The 20,773-nt window shown below is 33.2% G+C and overlaps 5 protein-coding genes across 9 annotated transcripts; 1 reads left to right on the forward strand and 4 right to left on the reverse strand.

Moving 5' to 3' along the window:
* Nucleotides 1-1,556: 1,556 nt before the first annotated feature.
* On the reverse strand, nucleotides 1,557-5,199 carry LOC105951910 (glucose-6-phosphate 1-dehydrogenase, chloroplastic). The gene is made up of 10 exons (XM_012975385.2): nucleotides 4,870-5,199; nucleotides 4,305-4,468; nucleotides 4,088-4,182; nucleotides 3,881-3,995; nucleotides 3,538-3,743; nucleotides 3,296-3,445; nucleotides 2,890-3,010; nucleotides 2,546-2,775; nucleotides 2,248-2,448; nucleotides 1,557-1,915 (listed from the first exon to the last, which is right to left on the reverse strand). The coding sequence occupies exons 1-10, from the start codon at nucleotides 5,177-5,179 to the stop codon at nucleotides 1,666-1,668; spliced, it is 1,842 nt and encodes a 613-aa protein (XP_012830839.2). The 5' UTR covers nucleotides 5,180-5,199; the 3' UTR covers nucleotides 1,557-1,665.
* Nucleotides 5,200-11,968: 6,769 nt separating this feature from the next.
* FRS10 (FAR1-related sequence 10) lies at nucleotides 11,969-15,239 on the reverse strand. 2 transcript variants are annotated; one of them, XM_012975390.2, is made up of 5 exons: nucleotides 14,944-15,235; nucleotides 13,717-14,772; nucleotides 12,757-13,200; nucleotides 12,389-12,652; nucleotides 11,969-12,275 (listed from the first exon to the last, which is right to left on the reverse strand). In XM_012975390.2, exons 2-5 carry the CDS (start codon nucleotides 14,731-14,733, stop codon nucleotides 12,216-12,218), a joined length of 1,785 nt encoding a protein of 594 aa, XP_012830844.2. In that variant the 5' UTR covers nucleotides 14,734-14,772; nucleotides 14,944-15,235; the 3' UTR covers nucleotides 11,969-12,215. The 2 variants fall into 2 exon arrangements, with proteins under 2 accessions (XP_012830844.2, XP_012830842.2); XM_012975388.2 differs by having other exon boundaries at nucleotides 11,969-12,652; nucleotides 14,944-15,239.
* A 481-nt stretch (nucleotides 15,240-15,720) lies between these two features.
* On the reverse strand, nucleotides 15,721-16,674 carry LOC105951918 (small ribosomal subunit protein eS28). 3 transcript variants are annotated; one of them, XM_012975398.2, is made up of 2 exons: nucleotides 16,538-16,674; nucleotides 15,721-16,074 (listed from the first exon to the last, which is right to left on the reverse strand). In XM_012975398.2, the coding sequence occupies exon 2, from the start codon at nucleotides 16,071-16,073 to the stop codon at nucleotides 15,876-15,878; it is 198 nt and encodes a 65-aa protein (XP_012830852.1). In that variant the 5' UTR covers nucleotide 16,074; nucleotides 16,538-16,674; the 3' UTR covers nucleotides 15,721-15,875. The 3 variants fall into 3 exon arrangements, with proteins under 3 accessions (XP_012830852.1, XP_088668332.1, XP_088668333.1); XM_088812206.1 differs by having other exon boundaries at nucleotides 15,721-16,095; nucleotides 16,538-16,631; XM_088812207.1 differs by having other exon boundaries at nucleotides 15,721-16,090; nucleotides 16,538-16,585.
* A 75-nt stretch (nucleotides 16,675-16,749) lies between these two features.
* On the forward strand, nucleotides 16,750-18,322 carry LOC105951917 (uncharacterized). Its single transcript, XM_012975397.2, has 5 exons — nucleotides 16,750-16,907; nucleotides 17,000-17,098; nucleotides 17,613-17,683; nucleotides 17,766-17,828; nucleotides 17,912-18,322. Exons 1-5 carry the CDS (start codon nucleotides 16,829-16,831, stop codon nucleotides 18,164-18,166), a joined length of 567 nt encoding a protein of 188 aa, XP_012830851.2. The 5' UTR covers nucleotides 16,750-16,828; the 3' UTR covers nucleotides 18,167-18,322.
* Nucleotides 18,323-18,464: 142 nt separating this feature from the next.
* Nucleotides 18,465-20,236, reverse strand: LOC105951915 (Galactose oxidase/kelch repeat superfamily protein). Of its 2 annotated transcripts, none has more exons than XM_012975392.2 (2): nucleotides 19,972-20,236; nucleotides 18,465-19,535 (listed from the first exon to the last, which is right to left on the reverse strand). In XM_012975392.2, exons 1-2 carry the CDS (start codon nucleotides 19,999-20,001, stop codon nucleotides 18,597-18,599), a joined length of 969 nt encoding a protein of 322 aa, XP_012830846.2. In that variant the 5' UTR covers nucleotides 20,002-20,236; the 3' UTR covers nucleotides 18,465-18,596. The 2 variants fall into 2 exon arrangements, with proteins under 2 accessions (XP_012830846.2, XP_012830847.2); XM_012975393.2 differs by having other exon boundaries at nucleotides 19,815-19,974.
* Nucleotides 20,237-20,773: the final 537 nt, after the last annotated feature.

The raw sequence follows: 20,773 nt of genomic DNA on the forward strand, positions 1-20,773 counted from the left end.
TACAATATTTCGTACTCCATATTTATAATTAGTTGAAAAATATTTATAATTTGTAAAATTTAAAAGATTAGAAAATATTAATGTAACGAATTATATTAAAATAATTAATTATATTGCCATAATAATAGTTTCTAAATTATGGCAAATTTTATAAGGAAATGTTTTAATTTTTTAATAATTTTGGAAATATGCATTAAATATGTTACCAAATAATGAAGATTTACAATTAATGAGGACTTTGTATAAGTATATGGAATAATTAATTCCACGTAGGATATGAGTAGGATGCCACATAGATATGCCACGTGTCGATTTCTTAAGCTATGAGGGTTTCAATTTATATATTATATAGATTAATATATATCGATTATTTAATTAATTCCTCTATATAGAATTAATATATATATATATATATATATATATATATATATATATATATATATATATATATATATATATATATATATATATATATATATATATAAAGAAAAAAGGTGATCTTGAATTAGATTTGAGCAAGTGGAAAAATAGTATGAGAAGGAAAGTCATTCATCCAAAAATGCTAACTGATCTTTGTAACCTTTGTTCTGTATTCAGCCAAAAGGTTCTGTCTGATTGGTCCCAATCACTTCATAATTTTTTGGCATTTTATCTTTACCATTATACATTACTAGCATTTTTTCCCCGTGCGATGCACGGGATATTATTTCAAAAGTGAAAAAAAAATAATCAATTTAATATATAATAAGAAAATATAGTGCACTAATATGAGATTGATAATTGTTTAAAATTGTGGTTAGAAAATTAGTAGATAAAAAAAAAATAAAAAAAAAATAAATAATTACAGATGTACCATTAAGGTAGGATTCTTCACGCTTTAGTTTTAATTTTGATAAATTGTTGAAAATTATACTTAGAAATAGTAGAGAAAAAATATTAAAAATAAATAATTACAGAAATACCATTAGGGTTTTGTTAGGGTTGCCCAGCGTTTCTTTCTTTTATATATAAGATACTAAAAAATATAGCTTAAATTACGGTCACCCCAATGTAAGGTTAAATTACGAATAAACACCTCTTGTTTGGGTAATTTTACAACCACCTCCTCAACTATGAAACTTCTTACACGTCCACCCTTATGGTGTCAAATTCAACATAATCTTTCAGATTCCGTGGAATGTTCTCTAGTTTGTACTCGTTTTGTGTAAAAATGCAGTTTCTGATGCACCACAATCTGATATTTACAAGCCAAGAAACACATCTTATGATCATCTTGTTTCAAAATATGGAGCTCGAATGGGCTAAAACAGGTACAAACTGGAGAATTTTCCACATAATCCAGAAGATTCCACTAAACTTAGACACCACAAGGGGAATATTCATGATTGAAAGCGGTGATTGTAATTACCCAAATATGAGGGGTATTTTCATAATTTGACCTTACCTCAGGAGTCACCGTGATCTACCCAAAAAAATATATAAAGTGAAACCAGTATTAAAATAGTCTAACACATTGTTCCTACAATTCCATCCTATTTAGATTCAAATATTCAAACTTTTGGTTCAGAACATAAATTGCATTACCATTTGCAATCAATTTTCAATAAGTCAATCTTTTTACATAATAAGTGAATTTATTTATTTTTACATAAAATTCGAAAGATATTAATCCTCACCCGCAAGATCTCCCCACCGAACGTTATGTTTAGCGGCAAGATAGTGGGCCCCAACGGGCCCCCTACTACCGTAAGGGTACAACTCGGGGGCAATTTTCCTATCTTCGAGTTCTTTGAGCAATGGTGTGAAAAGAGACCATGCTGCATCAAGTTCGTCACTTCGAATGAAAAGTCTTCTTTCTCCTTCGATCGCATCTAATAGTAGTCTCTCGTAAGCATCCGGAATTTCCCTCGTGTACCTATTATTATTTATTTATTATATTCATCCAAAAATGGTAAAATAATCACATAGTAGAAGCATTTTAGTGTGACAAATCGACCCCTTTTATTTTCTTTAAAGTTAAGGCCTCGTTTGGCTAGTAAGATTAGTCATGATTAATTAATTTCTCCAATAAACCAAGTTAAGAGCTCGTTGTTTACCGAATACCAAGCCCACCCGAAAAAGTTAGTTATTGGACAAACCAACGATCTCGTAAGGTCCAATTATTTATTTAATTAATTAATTATGACTAATCTTACCAACCAACCAAACAAGGCCGACGAACAACAATTCAATCTCGAAATTTTTTACCTTGTTTTGTAAAGCAGATTAAGATCACTGCGGTCAAGTCTCATTCCAAGCCCCGGAACCTTGTTATTAATTTTCAAATAAACGGCTTCATCGGGCTGTACACGAAGCACTAGCTCGTTCGTAGCCTTATCTAAATCCGTCCCAAAATTCCTCTTGTACAAATTACCTGGTACATGTCTGAACTGTACTCTAATCTCTGCCCTGATTTTTCCGTAAGAAAAAAAAAAACATCGTTGTCACAAAAAAAAATAAAAAATCATAACTATAAAAACAAATAATAATAAAAAATTAATGATACCGTTTAGTGTGGAGAGCTTTGCCAGCTTTCATGAGAAACGGGACTCCATCCCAACGGGCATTGTTAATAAAGAGAGCTGCTGCAGCAAATGTGGGAGTAACGCTGTTTTTCGGAACCGTTGGATCGTCTGTATATCCTTGATATGATTTACCACCTTTATTGTGTCCTTTATATTGCCCCACTATTACATCTTCTAGTTGCAATGGCTTCATCGACCTCAATACTTTGACCTTTTTCAAATTTTATAAATAATAAAAAAAAACACTATTATACGACGAATAATATTTTCTTTAACAATAATAATAATCATAATAATAATAATTCAAACGAGTTTTTAGTAGTACCTTCTCGTTCCTGATATCTTCAGCATCCAAGCTGACAGGTGTCTCCATTGCAAATAATGTTAATATTTGTAGGAGATGGTTTTGCATTATGTCTCGTATGATTCCGTAATTATCAAAGTATCTGCCAATCAAATGCATGGATCATTTAATTTGGGTTTATTGCATTCGACTTGTTACGAAACTCCCCATGTTATTTTATTAGCAAACTCACTTATCAGGGGTTGTGTGGTAAAAGAATGCATTATAAGGGGGGGTTTTGCAAATATTTTAAAACACGGGGAGTTTTCTACCAATTCGATATAACATAGGGGTACTAAATGCAATAAACTCGAATTTTAATCTCAAGAACTTGGATTAGAGAATTATTATAGTAAAAAAAAATCGGATGTGAATTGACGAGACTAACCCTCCTCTTCCCTCGGTGCCGAAATCTTCGGAAAATATAAACTGCACATTACGTATGTAATTTCTCGACCAAAGAGGCTCGAAAACGAGGTTCGAAAAACGAAGCACCGAAAGATTTTCGACCAACTCCTTGCCCAAATAATGATCAATTCTGTGCCAAAAGTTAACGTCTTTATTATCAAAATAAATTTCTCATTTTTGCTAAAATAAAGAAACTTCGGGGGGGCAGGGCAGGGGCATTACCGGAATATTTGGTCCTCGGTGAGATACTTCTTCAGACATCTTGTAAGCTCGTTAGATGACTCGGAGTCACGACCAAATGGTTTTTCCACAATAACCCTTGTCCATCCACTAGTGGAAGAAGCTTGGGTGCTAGCACATCGAACAACGTCCACGAATATATTCGGCGGTATAGATAAATAGAACAACCTATTTGATGGTCTACCACCCTGAAAAACATTACCTTAACATCATCAAAAATCGAACTTTCAGACCAGAGCAAAAAGGAAACTCTCCATGGTTGTATCGTATTTCAAGAATTATAATTTTTATTGCAAGAATTAAATTAACAAAAGCAATTTAGCACCTCTTTTTCTTTGATTTTGCAATCCAATTCCGAAAAGTGTTCCTCCGAGTTATATTGACCCGACTGGTAAAAACATCTCTTTAGAAACTCTGACATTTTCTCGTCGCAGTTTGCTCTGAAAAATCAGAACACGAAAAAAGTAAAAAAAAATATTAAACAAAGAAACAAATTCCATTACATCAGGCTTTAAGTATCGTAAACGAGTACCTCCGATCAATTCTGCAAGTTAAGGTTCCACTAATCATATTTCTCAACTCTTCGTCATTCATCTTCGTCCGAGAATAACCAAACACAACAAAGTTCTGCAAAATTAAAGTTTTAACGAGAATTCATCATCAATCAAAATCGTTATTCAATTTCGTAAAAAAATATAATTAATGAACTTAATATTGATAAATCAATAACAAAGTATAAAATGGAAAACCTCGGGTAGCCAATCCTCGTAGTAAAGAGCGAAAAGAGCTGGAAAAATCTTCTTCTTCGCAAGATCCCCCGATGCACCGACAACAGTTATGCTAAGTGTAGAATCTCCTTTTCCGGAATCGGATAATTGAGTTTCTTCTGTCTGAGAATTTGCAGCCGAACCTTCTGCATATGTGGCACATGGGAATTACAATATCGAAACTAAAAACAATACAACAATGAGCAAAAGCCAGATACAAAATTCAATTCTTTTTTACAAAAAATAAATTCAAAATCACATATTAATTGAAATTCAATTATGATCATCTCTCGGTTTAGCTGCTTAAGATTCAATTGATTCATGAAAATTAAATTATTAATTACCCAACCATTCAAAATCAACTTACCCAACCATTCAAAATTGAAATCAATGATCCACATTAACATCACTACATATAACAAACCCTAATTAAAATTTGCCCCAAATACTCATTAAACAACAGAAAAATACAAAATTCATCTATACTTAACCAAAAATAAAAAAATAAAAATAAAAATTATATATTACAGCTTAATTAAAAGCATACCATCTTGCAAAGAAACAGCATTAAGGGGATACCCATTTGAAGATCTGAGCTCAAAACGATGACGTGTCTGAATTCTTGCAAGAATTCTCGGAGCCCACTTGGAGAAATGAGTTATACTAGGTAAAGCATTGATCTTTCTCGAACAACACAGATTTTTATAATTATTATCGTTATGGAAAGAAGAAAATGTAGCCGGAGAAGAATTGCGACAAGGATTACTCAGCAATTTCGCCATGCAATTTTTCTTTTTAGATACTTGACGTGAATTAGTGTGTGTTTTTTTCTTTTCTATGTGATGTGGCTTTTTCATATGCCTAATCCTTTATATGTGGTCTAGATTTAATGATCCAAATATTTGAATTGAAAATTGTTTAATTCTATTTTCCACCCCTTGAAATGTAGTATTTCGACGTTTTGCACCCTCAGATATTTTTTTTAATGGGATTTCGAACTTTCGAAGCCCAATAAATCACTCATCTTGCACCTTCAACTGGTTTTCGGCGTGCAAGTTGTCGAAACAAAAATAATGTACAAGTGATATTATACACCTTGAAAAAAGTTATTACTAGAAAAAGAAATTACCCTTGTTAGTTATTAACGTCTAAAAACTCAAATTTGTGTGTTATAAATGATTTAGAGAATGTTTGGCTAAACTTATTTTAAACATCTGATAAGTTTGTTTTAATAGCTGATGATCTCTTACGTTTTACTTTTTAAATTAATTTGTAAAATGTTTGGATAATGAACTTACAAGTTATTTTCATTCATGATCAGATCTTAAATAAAAAGTAGGTTACATGTAAAAAAAATTAAAATCTTATGTACTTTCCAGAAACTTACTTTTTTAAATTTTCAAACATTTTAGAGAAAAATTATCGAACATTTTAAAAAGATTATAAGCTATTAAACATTTTATAAATGTTAACACCTTATAAATTTAGACAAACAATCTCTTAATTGAAACAATTGAAATAGACAAGAACATTGGGACCTCATGTCATGCTATATATCAGATTTGGGCTAAGTTGTGAATACAAGTGTTTGGGCTTTAACAAAATGCTGGATTGGCAAACAACATTTTGGTTCGTTTTGAATTAAATCGGACCGAAAATTGAAATTTTCAAATATTTTTTTAGACAATTCCAATTCTAATTCATAATAAATTGATTTTTTTTTGGAAATTTGATTTACAAAAAAAATTATTCCAAAATTGGAATTTTTCTAACTTGAGAAACTGAAAATTCCATTCCAACTTTCACCCCTAATTATTTTGAACGAAACGAATTGAAGTGAGAGATTTTCATACGAACAAATTCATTGACTTATTTGAATTTAAGTACACGACTCTCATTTTTTTTAATCGGAGTTCGAACTTTTGAAGCGCAATAAATCACTCACCGTGCACCTTCAACTGGTTTTCGGCGTGCAAGTTGTCGAAACAAAAATAATGGATAAGTGATATTATACATCTTGAAAAAAGTTCTTACTAGAAAAAGAACTAAAAGGATGTTTGGTTAAACTTATTTTAAACACTTACGTTTTATTTAATAGATGATAATCTCTTACGTCTTATTTTTAAAATTAATTTGTAAAGTGTTTGGATGATAAACTTACAGGTTATTTTCATTCATAATTAGATCTTAAATAAAATGTGGAGTATAGGTAAAAAAAATTAAAATCTTATGTTTTTTCCAACAACTTATTTTTTTAAATTTTCAAACATTTTGAGAAAAAATTACCAAATATTTTAAAAAGATTATAAGCTATTAAGCATTCTATAAATTAAATTATGTTTAACAGCTTATAAATCTAGCCAAACAACTTCTTAATTGAAACCATTGAAATAGATAAGAACATTGGGACCTCATGTCATGCTATTATCAGATTTGGGCTGAGTTGTGAATACAAGTGTTTGGGCCTTAACAAAATGATGGATTGGCAAACGACATTTTGGTTCGTTTTGAATTAAATAGGATCGGAAATTGGTTCAATTTTTTTTATACAAAAAAATAAAAAAAAATAAAAAAATGGAAATTATAATTAAAAAAATGCAAAATTATAATTTTTCGAGCTGGAACCGGTAGAAATTGGGAATTCCGTTCCAACTTGCACCCCTAATTATTTCGAACGAAACAAATTGAAGTTAGAGATTTTCATACGAACAAATTCATCGGCTTATTTGAATTCAAGTGCACGACTCTCATTTTTTTTTAAATTGATCCAAGGCAATCGATTTGTCATTTTGATGTAACTTGTAACGTTTTGGGAAACAATTTTAAACTACACTAAAAAAAAACTTTGATGTCAGAAAAGGCGTAAACCTAGGCTCATAGTGCATTCAGCACATACAAACATCCACAATATTCGATTATGAGCCGCCCAACCCCAACCTCCACGCGTGGATAATTGTTGTCAAACTCAGACTAACGAACACATATTATTTTCCGGTAGTAATTTATAATGTAGTGGCATTATGGACCAGGCTAGAACAAGTTTAGAATCTGGCCCAAAATTGAACTCAATATTTTATATGTAGTGTTTCTCATAATTAAATACTTCCACTACAACATTGATGTATACGGCCATTCCAATATGAATTATATGATAATATGTCTTTTATTACAACTTTTTTTTTTCCCTTTTTCTTTTAATCTCCATTGCACCTAAGTTAGCAAATTGCATCCACTCATGTGGTAATTCAAATTACGAAAAAATCATTTTGTTTGGATAAAATTACAATCACTCTATTCAACTATGTATTGTCTTATAAAAAAAAACTCTCTTTCAATTAGTAAATTTCACACTGCAATGATGGACGTGTGAAAAAATGCATAATTAAAGGCGTGATTGTAATTATTCAAATATAATAATTTTTTTTGTAATACGACTTTACCTCTCAGGTCCGGGCGTAATCTGCTTAAGTTTTATGATCCAAACATAGCCTAGAGTTTGGTTTGTAAACATCTAAAAAGTTTGCACAATTTTGGCTATGACCATTTGATACTTTAGCTTAGACACTCTTAGTAATCTTCATTTTATCCTAAATTAAGTAATTAACACTTATAATTTATTAATGTACAACACTTTCTTAGTCAAATATTAGATTATAGCATAGCCATACTTATCTTTCTTGAGGTTAGGTGTAAATTTACTTTTGACTGGTTTTTAAAGACTATACTTACAATTTATTACACTTTCTTAGTCAAATATTAAATTAAACCATAAATTAAACGTATCTTCCATGAGGTTAGATTAGACCTTAGATATAACTAAAAGGTCCCTTTAAATTTGAAAAATTACATAAATCTCCCTAAACTTTCATATTGGTTAAAAAAATCCTTCTCAAACTCGATATATATTTTGTGTATCCTCTCTCTAAGTATTTATTTTTTAAAATTAATCTCTTTAAGTCAGTTCTAATTATATCTAAACTTCTCGTAAGGGATGACCTAACGGTTGGAAAATAAAGCGAAGTTGTGTCAGTTGACCCAAATTTGAATTCTCTAACGGTCGCTACATAAAACTTGTCACACATTGTTATATTTATACTGTGATTTACGTCTCTCGTATAATTTGCAAGCTATCATACGAGAGTGTACGTTCGATCACCCAGTGCACCTATATCGACAAGTCTTCGTCTTCTAATTTCAATTTGTCTTCATTGCCTCAAAGCTTTGTCAAAGTCTTCCTCATTTGTCCAAACTCATTTACATTAATATTCCCAGAAATTTCACAAGAAACTCTCATTGTAGACTTTTCTAAGTAACTATTCATTTATTTATTTTATTATTTTTATTATTTATATTTTTGCATTAGGTATAGCAACTAGGTCTCCTCTAGGAAAACTAGTATAATTCAATTACTTTCACCAATCCCTATCAATGAAAACAAACAAACAAAAATAAATAAATAAATGCAACTACAATTCAAATCAATCTAAATCAGCCAATCGTCGTCGTATTAAATATTTATTTGACAAAGATTAATCATAAACATATGAAGAAAAAAGTTAACATCTTTCGAAGGGACCCCCTAATAATTTTAATTAGTTTAATTAAATTATGTTAATGTAGCTAGCATAGGATAACAATAAATCAATTTACATCAAATCCCTTGAAATAATTAATCTCCTCTTTAATAATTAGTTATATATCTATATTAAATAAATGAAAAAATCAGATTTCATGTTGTTTAATATGTTACAACTTGTTTGTCTAGCTAGCTACAATTTCATATCCGGATGAAGTGTGGAACACCTATGATTTTCTACATCATACATTTACACACATTTAGTATATATATATATATATATATATATATATATATATATATATATATATATATATATATATATATATATATATATATATATATATATAATATATATATATATATATATATATATATATATATATATATATATATATATATATATATATATATATATATATATATATGTGTGTGTGTAAAGTATACACCACCAAATCATATATAATCGATATATCTCTTGGTCGAGCATAATTGGACCCTTGTCTAGATAGCTAGTGTAACATTTTGATTCGGATGAATCTTGATCATGATATTCAATACATATTATTAAAGTATATTTGTATCAATAATCTTACATATCGAATATTTAAATCTATTTAAAATGTGATGATTATTGAAAAAAAAAACCCATTTTGAAATCCTATTTGTATAGGTCCACTATTTGCAAATAATTAGTGATAATTATCTCCTCATTTTGTTTTTTCGTAAAATTTTGGATTAAACTGGACGTAAATCGACTATGGTGATTGTGTAATTGATTTATCAATCGACTAGTTTATTAAAATATTAAAGTGTAGATTAGACCTAAAAACAATAAATCGACTATAAAGAACCATGGTTGATTTATTAAGCGACTGTAGTTGATTACGTAATGCAGAAAAATTGGAATGTCGGATGGGAGAAGCTCTGTCGCACAATGCGTTGGTCGGGGAAGCTTGATCATGATATTCAGACGTACAGTGATGCCTCGACGGCGGTGGAGGTTTTTAATGTCCATACGATACGATGGTGCCTTGATGACGGCGGATGTGTTTGATGTACAGATGGTAGTGTCTCGGTGTCAGCTGTCTTAGCCTAACCCCACTAGCTACTCCATATAACATATGATGATGCTTGTTCCATTTTTTATTTATTTATATTTTTTTGGAAAAAAAATATATAACTACTTGTCGGATAATAAGGACAACATTATTAAACCCATAATTAAATTGTGTTTGCTAATTAAAATAATGCATGGAAGTTTCTTTAACAATTACTAATATTAAACACCACTAAACCCCCAATAATCAATAATTATTATGAAGTGCTTAATTATGACCAAGAAACAATAATCTACAACAAACAATTACTAATTAATTACTAAAACTCCAAAAATATATACAAAACAACAAAGGTTGAAATAAAAATGGTGAAACTATTGCTAAAAATCAACATAAGACAACGTTAATTAGAACTTAGAATTACTGTTGTAAAAAACAACAAAATCACTTATTGATCATCATTTTGGTGTGCCCTGTATTTCTTGTTTCATTTTCTTGATAAAATCTTCACATTTCTTATTCAATTCATCAACGCCCTCGTCGTCGTCGTCGTCGTCTTCTTCGTGTTCATCGTCGTCATCTTCAAACTCCGATTCTTGATTATTAATCCCACAACTCTCATAATCTTCTTTGTTGCCAATAATTATTTCCGTCTCGTTTTCTTCAACAACATTGATGATTCCTACATTCTTCGCCTTATTTTCTTGAAACTCGTAGAGCCGATTTTCGATCGTCCCGCGATCAAGACGATCGTCGATTCTAGTCGTCGTACCCTTCGGGCCCGATTGGTCGAGAGGCGTAACGACCTTGGTGACGAGGCCGGATGTTTGGATGATGAGAACAAGAATCCCATTGCAGAGAAGGAAAATGCAGTTTCTTTCGGTTGTGTAGGTGAATATTTTTATTGGGACAAAGTAATTATTATAGTAATTAATAAGGATCATCGCCAATGAAGATTTAGAGATTAGGAAAGAAAATAGGGAGAGTGAGATTATAATTTGTGTTAGCTTCTTCACATAGTAGAATTTGCTGTTGTTGTTGTTGCTGTACTCATTGTAGTAGTAATCCATGTGTGTGTGTGTGTGTGTGTGTGTGTGTGTGTGTGTGTGTGTGAGAGAGAGAGAGAGAGAGAGAGAGAGAGAGAGAGAGAGTTTGTGAGTTTGATAAGTTTTAGAATGAGTAGTATATATAAAGCATAATTTGGAGTGAGAAAAGGGGTTGTGGAATATGTGAGGAAATGGGGCTTAGGGAAAAGACTTTTTGATGTGTCTTGTGGACAAGAATTAATGAAGTATTTCATGTACTAGATTTTTATTTTATTTTTTCTTATTTAGTTTGTCTTGATTCAATTTATGTTCATACTGCACTGTTAAACATTTTTTAAACATTTTTTTGTCATTTCGGTCGATTTTCTGTTACTACTAACAGAATCAAGTATGTGTCCGTCACTCTCTTAATCAATGGACTAAGGCTAAATTGACAAAAATGATCAAAAATATTAAATTGTTGAAATGTGAGGGACCATGTATGTTTTTTTATGAAGATGGAGTGACTAAATGTGAAATCGGTGTAAAATTGAGAGACGAAAAACTGCAATTTTTCGAATTTCAAATTCTTTAGATCACAATAAAATATTTATGAATTTGGTTAATTAGTTTGAGAGATATATAGTCAATTCTTTAACCGACCCTTTCATGCAAGAGTAATTAATGTGTAGGACCTTTTAAAAATCTTATATATATATATATATATATATATATATATATATATATATATATATATATATATATATATATATATATATATATATATATATATATATATTAGATGTCATCTTCTTGGCACTTTGTCGGTATCAAAATTGATTTTTGGAATTGACAAAACCAACAATTAAATTAATTTAATGATCTAAAAAATTTATTTAATCAATTGATGAGAAATGGGAACACACTCTTTTTCCAAACAAGAAATTAACAAGTCAACATTGACCTGAAATCAGCAAGAAAATATTTATTTGTTTCAAATTTTGAAAATTGCTAAAATATTTTATATACACATTACAAAGTATTTTATATATAAAAAAAAATACATAAAAAAATTGTGTACTATAATAGCATAACGGCCCCCTTGGATTTTTTTTAATGCATTCTGCCCCTTCTGGGCATACTCCGAACACGCTCGACAAGTTGTGCGAGTTCTCCACGAACGAAATTGAAACGCTCTTTCGATAAAAATGATTCCGAGTATAAACTCTCACTAAGCGAATGAAATTCTCGAGCATTTCCATTTGTAACCGTTTGACCATCTATTCGCCACCTGCGCAGAAAATACTTTACCGGGATTTCGAAGTAGTTCTTTAGGACAAGAACTCGGAGCGAATGTCTGCATAATACACCAGAATGTTCGAATTCTTTACAAGAGCAATGTACCTGTTCATCGTCCGGAATCCAAATTAAGAGACACTCCCTTTCCGTTTTCTTGTAGTGCCTCGCCAAATACGAGCCGTTAGCCATTTCCGTTATTGAATAATGCATCGAGAAAACAATTTCATTCTGCAAGGCGCTAAACGCAAACGGTGTAAGAATATTCCTTGCGTGTTCCTCTAAAGGCATGCACGTTTTTATCGGCAAATAAAAGACTTCTTCGTCTTCTTCTTCCCTTTTCTCACTCCTCGATTTTGCAGCGATAGCTATCTGCTCGATTTTAAATAAAACAAAGTTACTACATGAGGAGTGAAAAAAGATTGAATTTTTACGTCAAGATTGAATTTTTACGTCAAGACGAGAGAAAAAAAAACCTGTTTGAAAAAGCACTGCAAAGATGATTGCAAGCTTACAACATTCTTCAAGAATTTCTCTACCGATTTCGGATACTCAGGATTCGTAGTACGAGCCAAGAAGAAGTTACGAACGTAGCAAAACGGCCAAGAAGTTCGATACGAGAAGAGGAGTGAAATGTGTTTATCCGAAGCGATTCCAAATTGAGCTACCAAATGATTCCACTTATGCTCGAAATCTTCCACATTTTCAAGATGACACAACGAATCGAATTCCGATTTGAATTCCGAATATTGCAGGCCGAGTTGGAGAGAGAACCAACTCGACATTCTTGAGAGTATTTGTCGTATACATATAATTTGTTTTGTATCTGGCATTTCGATTAAGAGGGCATCTCTTAGACCTGAATCCATATCAGTAACAACAATTTCCGGCCGCCTTCCTCTCATGAATCCAACAAAAACCTGAATAACAGTAATTAAAATCACGGGTTCGAGTCAGATTCGAATAATCTATATGCAATTATGCATTATGATGAAAAGGCTAGGGGATGTGATAAATATCGTTTCAATTTTAATAGTACCGTTTCGACTTTAAATGCGATTTTGGCCCTATTTTAGTCAGAACTTGGCAAAAGTCGAAACACAAAATTTGTAGCTCTTTGAGTTGGCTTTCCAGTCCAACTTGAATCAGCTAGATTGGATGTTGGGTGAGTGAGTTATGCATTAATGAATGAAAACTTACGACGAATTCGATGCTTCGAGTTTTTCGTGTAACTCATTCATGCATAACTTTCTCACCCGATATTTAATCTAGCTGATTCAAGTTGAATAAGAAAGCCAACTCTAGGAGCTATAATTTTTTGCTTTGACTTTAACCAAATCCGGACTGAAAAAGGGTCAAAATCACATTTAAGTCGTAACGGTATCAGTAAAATTGAAACGACATTTAACATTTCAGAAAGCCTAGCACCTGCACACCTGTAGGGCCCACGAAAACGACTTAGAAGACTCGTCTTGGAGCAGAGTGCACCCGAAGAAAATCGGTCGACCATGATTGTCGATACCAAACCACATCCCAAGAATCATACTATAGGTAACAGAACGGTACGAGGTATCGATTGTAACAACATCACCAAAGAGTGAAAACGCTTCGATGGAATCTCCGTAAGTCCACGCAATATTTTCGACTTTGCCATTATCGTCCGTCGTAAAATTATACACGAACCCATCATCCCTTTCTGCTTCCACTTTACACGCCTCGAGAAGTTCGAGCAAATCACTCTCGCGCTTCATAGTCACCATAGTGTCGTTTTCTTGAACAGTTTTCTTACACGATCTAACGAAATTCCGAACGTCTTTTTCTATAAAAGGTAACTGCCCTGGTTGAACACCCTTTTCCAATTCGAGCACCTTTAAAATCCGATTAACGGGGAATCCAGCTTTGGAAAGAAGAAGAATCCGTTCTTGATCGGCTTCTTCGATTTTCCTATAGGCGGGAAGCAAGCGGACTTGCTCATCTTCCAATAATTCGTGGTTGTGAACATTACTAAACTGAGATATATACCATTGAGTAACACCGTCGATAATTTCTTTCGTCAAGTAAAATTTCGCGTCGCATCCGCATCGCAACGACTTTCGATCTCTCGGATGCTCCACATTGACTTTCTTCCTTGGCTGATTAAATCCGGACCGATAACAAACAAAGTCCCTCCTATAAACACCTAAATTCGGGCTTTCGGTCGATCGGGCTTTCCGAATCGAAAACCCGTTCTTTCGAGCGAAGTTGCTGTAGTATTCAAACGCCTCTTCGTCCGTCTTGAATACTTGCCCAACGTACGGAGTGAAGATTTCTTGCGATGGAAATGATAAACATCCATTCGTTACGGATTGCGATACCGGTGTGGCTTGATCGCGATCGGCCTCGTAGTTGACGAAGCACTTCCAATCACCACAAGGGCATTGTTGTCTTTTCACCCAAATGTTGGTCACTGCCATTGTTGTTTGAGGTCTTAATGAATACACAATTCAATGGTGCTGCAATAAATAGAAACACAAATACACGAATTCCCAAATGAATAAATAAATTCGATATAATGTGTTAAGATTTAGCAAAAATATATTGATTCAGTACATCGGTAGGAACCCTAAAAACACTAGATTCTATCAAATTAGGCTAAACATGACAGAAAAGATGCAAATAATTACCAGAAATTAAATGGAGTTTCGACGAACCCACTAAAAATTCATCACATTTTCTTCTCCTATCTTTCTGCCCGCAATCAATCAGCTTTCATTTTTCCAAGTTTCAATCTTTCTGCCGAATCTCTCTCTCTCTATCTCTCTCTCTAACTCAACTGTGGAAGTCAACGGCAATTGGACTACCAAAGGACACAAGAAGTAGCTGATTATTAATGGGTCTTCAATTGGGCCACTTTATTTGCACTTCAATTCAGATTAGAACCCTAATCCCAATCTCTCTATTAGTAATTCAAATACTTATTAAATTTAATTTTTTGATATATTTTCATTAATATTTCTTTTTATATATATATAATACTGCTTGACAAAAGTATTAAATAATGAATGGGGATTTGAAATTACACTCGTCCATCAAAAAATATTTCAAACTTGTGTTAAACTTAAAAGCACTTTCAAGACTTCAAAAGTCTTTTAACATAATTAATATTAATAAATATAATTAATATTAATGTAGATATTTTTATTTATAAAAGTAGGAAAACGTAGGTCATATTTGTAATTTTTACAAATTAATTATTATTATTATAAAAAAAAAAAATCATCTCCTATTTTCCAACATTTTTCTCTAATAACTTTCAGCAAAATAGTTTTTTTTTTCTTTTCTGGGATTTGTATGATCTATTTGTCGGAATATTGATGTTGTTTTGGTAGTTTAAATTTCACAACTAATTACTTTAACATTGTAAAAAAAAATTAGTACAATTTAATCATAATATATTTAAATTAATAAATACCAAAATTGATTATTATTAAGTTCCAATCAACAACTACTCCCCATAACATGTCCACATTTTAACAAAATGCTCAACTTCATGAAATCCCCAAAAAAAAAAATCAATATTAAAAAACGAATAGTGATCGAAAATCGGAATAAGGGTTCACCGCAACCTTCTCGCCTCCCTCTCGGATTCGAGAAGGGTGAGAATATCGCCCTCTCTAACGGGACCCTTAACATTTCTCATAATAAACCGATTCTGGTCGTCCACAAATTTGACTCTCACTTGAGTCACTTGTCCCCTCGACCCCGTTCGCCCGATAACCTTAACCACAATAGCATGCTTTATCTGCGTATCCATTCTGCAAAACCAACGCGCTTTTCTACCGGATAAATAATCAAGAAAACAACTAATCGATCAACCAACCGGGAATCAATCAACTAATCACAGATTAAACAACATGTTTATATAATACAACCCCTCAAACAAATTCATCATCAAACATGAAATATAACAAGGTAAAAAAAATGGTGCACATTTTGAAGCAGTTCATTGGGGACTTTCGTCGAGCATAAAGTGGGCACTACTACAATGGCCATAAAATAGACATAAACTGTACGCATTAGATAAACATTACTTCTGAGAAAAGAAAAGAAAAAAAGGAATCTTTTGATACTAAACAAAGGGTACATATAAGTAATTACTGACACTAAAATGAATTTCCAGAAGCTATAAACAAAGATTAAGATAATTTATAGAATTAATCAAAACACAGAATATTCATGAATGCGTAAATTAAATGAAGAGAAAATCAGAATACTAACATTGAAGAATCGCCTGATCTCGAATGCGGAGAGAAGGGAACAGTGGCAAAAACCCTAGCAATTAGCAAAACCAAATTAATTTATTTTGTGTCCAATATATATTCAAATAATTAATAATTTTATTTAATAAATTTATTAAAATGGGCTTGGCTAGGTTTAGTTGAAATATTTTAGCCCATTAAAAGTAAAAAAAAAATGTATATTACACAAAAAAAAGCCCATTCAAAAGTGCCTCTTTCCCCTCTCTTCTCTCTCTCCTCTCTCCTTTCTCTCTCTACTATCTTCTCTCTCATGGCGGAAAACAACAGCAAAGACCTCTTGAAGCTGGAGGCCGACGCCCCCTCCTCCTCCTCCTCCTCCTCATCTTTAGGTTTTCTTCAATCTCCTGCTCTTAGTTTGTTTTTATTTTGCTGATTTTAGTTTTATAATTTGATTTTTAAATTAGTGCTACTAATTTTGCAGAATCAAAGCTCTTTGTTTGCAAAAAAGACAGCTCTTTTTCTGTGTCTGATGCACCGCCCCAAACGAAGCCCACCATGTTACCTCTTCCCAAGAGTCAATGTATCTCTCTCTCTCTCTCTCTCTCTCTCTCTCTCTCTCTCTCTCTCTCTCTCAATTTAGGTATACTTGTTGTTTCTGTCAGTTTAGCACTCATAAATGGTTAAGTTCGTATTTATATAAGTGTTATGTAGAGTTACTAGTTTTGAAGTATTTCACCATCAGCAACAACAAATTATCAACAACTGCAAGTATGTATATTCTTGAACAACTGTTAGAAATTTGTATATGTTCTTGCCGCAGTTGTATAGATGTAAGAACTTCTTTGTTCTACCGACTAAGAAAATCGGGCATCGAAGAAAACAAGGCTAATTAATAACGAAGAATGTTTAAATTGCATCATAAGATATCGAAGCTGTGTTTTTCTGCCTTGGTCACGTCATGTAATCAAAACGTATTTATGTGTCCGTGTGACCTTTGTATGTATAAGTTTGTTTAGGGGGCACTCGTATTGAATCTACATAATCGAAGCACGTTATTCGTTTCGTTTATTCAAGAGATTCATTGTTGCTTGCAGTTCTCGGAAAAGTGAAGGACTTTCTAGGTGTTATATCGGAATCGAACAAAAAGTTGTTGGAAGACGCAAAGGTATAAAATAAATCAATTCCGAAATTGAGCTATTAGTTTCTTCAAATTAAAAAATCTAATTACGCTCTTTTCGACTTTGCAGGAAAATCCCGAAAAATATGATATGGAAGTGCTGAGCGTAAACGAATCCAAATTCATTGAAATGGTAAAAAAAAATAAAAAGATTACAATTTTCCACCATTTTTTAATATCTTACCGGGAATTATGTTTTTTTGCGTTCGATTACAGGATCTGATGCTGGGTATTGCCGATCTTCATACACCAGAGGCTGTAGCAGCTGCAGAGTCTGCCATGGCTGGTCGCCCACCGGTAATTAATTCATCAGATAGTAATGATAGTAGCAGTGACGATGATGACGAAGCGGGCCCACAATCCGTTAAGTCTGAATCGGAGGATGCTGTAAGAGATACTATTACTGCATCATGTAATGGATCGAGGAAAAAGAAACCGAAAAAGAAAACTAAGATTGTTGAGCTGTCGTAAAATCATCGTATGAAGTGTGAGATATATTCTTTTAAGAGTAGTTTGAAGAAGTTGTTGTCTGGTAATGCATAATCGAAACTGGAAATCAAAAGACGAAAGTCTGAGATGGATTATTTGTGCTTCCCCTAATGCATTTTACCTATTCTTGGCGGTTTATTTAGCGTATACCTCGATTTACTACAACGGTTTATTTTATGCTACATCGAGAAAAGTGCACGAAGTGCATTATCACCATTCATTCACACACGAAGCTAGCAAATACACATATTCGAAGCTAACAAAGAAGAGAAAAGCGAACTAGAGCGGTTCGAATTACAATTTTTATTAAGCTCGACATGAGATTGTGCACATTCACAAAACGAAAGTTATACAAAGGTCACAAAACATATCATCAACAAACAAGAACCACACAAGCACGTCTCGATTCTCATCAAACACAAGGAGTGAAGAAGAAAATATCGCCAAGTCGATCATTGCTCGGCGAATTCCCACCGTAAACAATCAACCCATCTTTCCCTTCTCTCCGCCCACCGCCAAATGCACACCACCCCCGCGGGCCCGGATGGTCACAATCCGGGCTCGCCACATCATCCCATTTTTTCCACACCAACGTTTCGGTATCCAACGCATAAACATCCCCCACAAACCTCCCCGCTCCGAGATGCCCTAAATCGCTCGGATCAATCTCTCCACCGAACACAAAAACAAACTTCCCAATCCCAACGCACGAAAACACACTCCTAGGCGTCGGCTTCTCGCCACTCGTCTCCACGGGGGCCCACACCCCCTCGATCGGATCGAAGTAGTGCACATCGTCAAGCTCCACACCTGAAAAGCCGTAAACGACCCAAATTTTCCCACCAACCGAAACCAACCCGGGCCCACCTCTAGGTTTACAAATCTCCCCCGGCAAAGGGAACTCAATCCAATCTCCATCAACAACATCGTAAGCCCATAAATCATTAAGCCTCCCTTGATTTCCACACCCTCCGAAGACATAGACGCGCCTCTCGTCAGCAGTCATCGAGTGGTAGCTACGGTGGGCGGGGCCCGTCTTGAGTGGGGCCCACGTGTCGGTAAGCGTGTCGAACGAATAGAACTCGTTGAGCTCCTTGTGGGTCCCGTCGCGCCCGCCGAAGACATAGATGGTAGCACCGATTGAAGCCATCGTGACCCCCACACGGGGTGGAGGAGGGTTGCCTTTGGCATTGGCAACGGACCACGTCTGCGTTTCGAGATCGAAAACGTAGAGGTGGTTATCCACGGGGACTCTTGGTGAGAACTCACCGCCGAATGCGTAGACTTTCTGGCCAACGACTGCGATTGCGTGCGAGCTCCTCGATCCGGGACCCACCCCTTTTTGCTCCATCTGCAAAATTGATCCAATTGTGTGAAGTTTATGCATTTTCACAGATCAAGAAAACATAGGAAAAAAAAACAACCATGAATCTTGAAACTTAGTATCATATAACAACCCCATAAAGAGAATTTACTGAGTACATCAAATTCTTCAACAAAACTAAACAAAGGAACAACCAATTCTTTACTGCTAAAGTAAACAAGATTCAGTAATTTTGAGCATTTAAAACTGTCAGCAGAAACATGAAATCCAAAAGCATAAATTGTCTGCAAAGATCTTGAATTTCACCTATCATTTGCAATTCAACTGACCCACTCTAGTTAGTATCGAAATAAACAAAACCCAGAAAGCAATTCTTCTAAAAAATGCAGAATTTTGCATAAATATGAAAAAATTCAAAAAAAAAAAAAAAAAAAAACACACACACACACACACACAAACAGACCTTAACCCATTTGCCTTGCGCAAGAGCCATGATCAAGGAAAATGCTGATTCGATTCGAAGTGAGATTAGAAACAAAGCCCTTAATTAAACCTGTTTTTAATCAAATGAAATGGGCCTTCTTCCGAATGCAGATTTTATATAATAATTATTTGAATTCAAGAGGGCCCACTAGCTATTGGGGATAAACACCCACCTGATTGATTTCAAAAGTGTCATGGATCATGCATGCCCATTGAAACTGGTAAACTATTAAATTAATAATAATAATTATGTATTAAAAAAATTTGATTTAGTATAATCTTTTTTTTGGGATAAATTAAAGGTTAAATTACGATAAAAAATATAATGTTTTGGTAATTACAACCATCTTGTCAATTATAAATCTTCTTACAGTACATTTATGTAGTGTCAAATTTAGTAAAATCTTTTAGATTACGTGGAATATTCTCTACTCATTTTATTTTATTCGAGAGTCGAGCTTTACATTTAGAAATAAGATAAGATTTATCTTTTGGCTTGTTAATATCAAATTGTGATGCATCAGAAACTTCATTTTCGTACAAAACAAGTGCAAATTAAACTAGAGAACAATCCACGGACTTTAGAAGATTGTATTTTTAGAGCATAAGGGTGGACGGTGTAAGAATATTCATAGTTGACCGCTAATTATAATTACTCGGAATGAAATGCTTTTTTATTTTATTTTTTAATCTTATCGTTTTGTGCATGCTTTAATTTAAACTTTTTTTTTTTTTTTGGTTGTGTTGCTTACGTGGAGATAGTGTGTTCTATTGGATTTGAC

The sequence above is a fragment of the Erythranthe guttata genome, chromosome 13 (assembly GCF_056151865.1).
Source record: "Erythranthe guttata isolate IM_541 chromosome 13, IM_541, whole genome shotgun sequence".
NCBI lineage: Eukaryota > Viridiplantae > Streptophyta > Magnoliopsida > Lamiales > Phrymaceae > Erythranthe > Erythranthe guttata.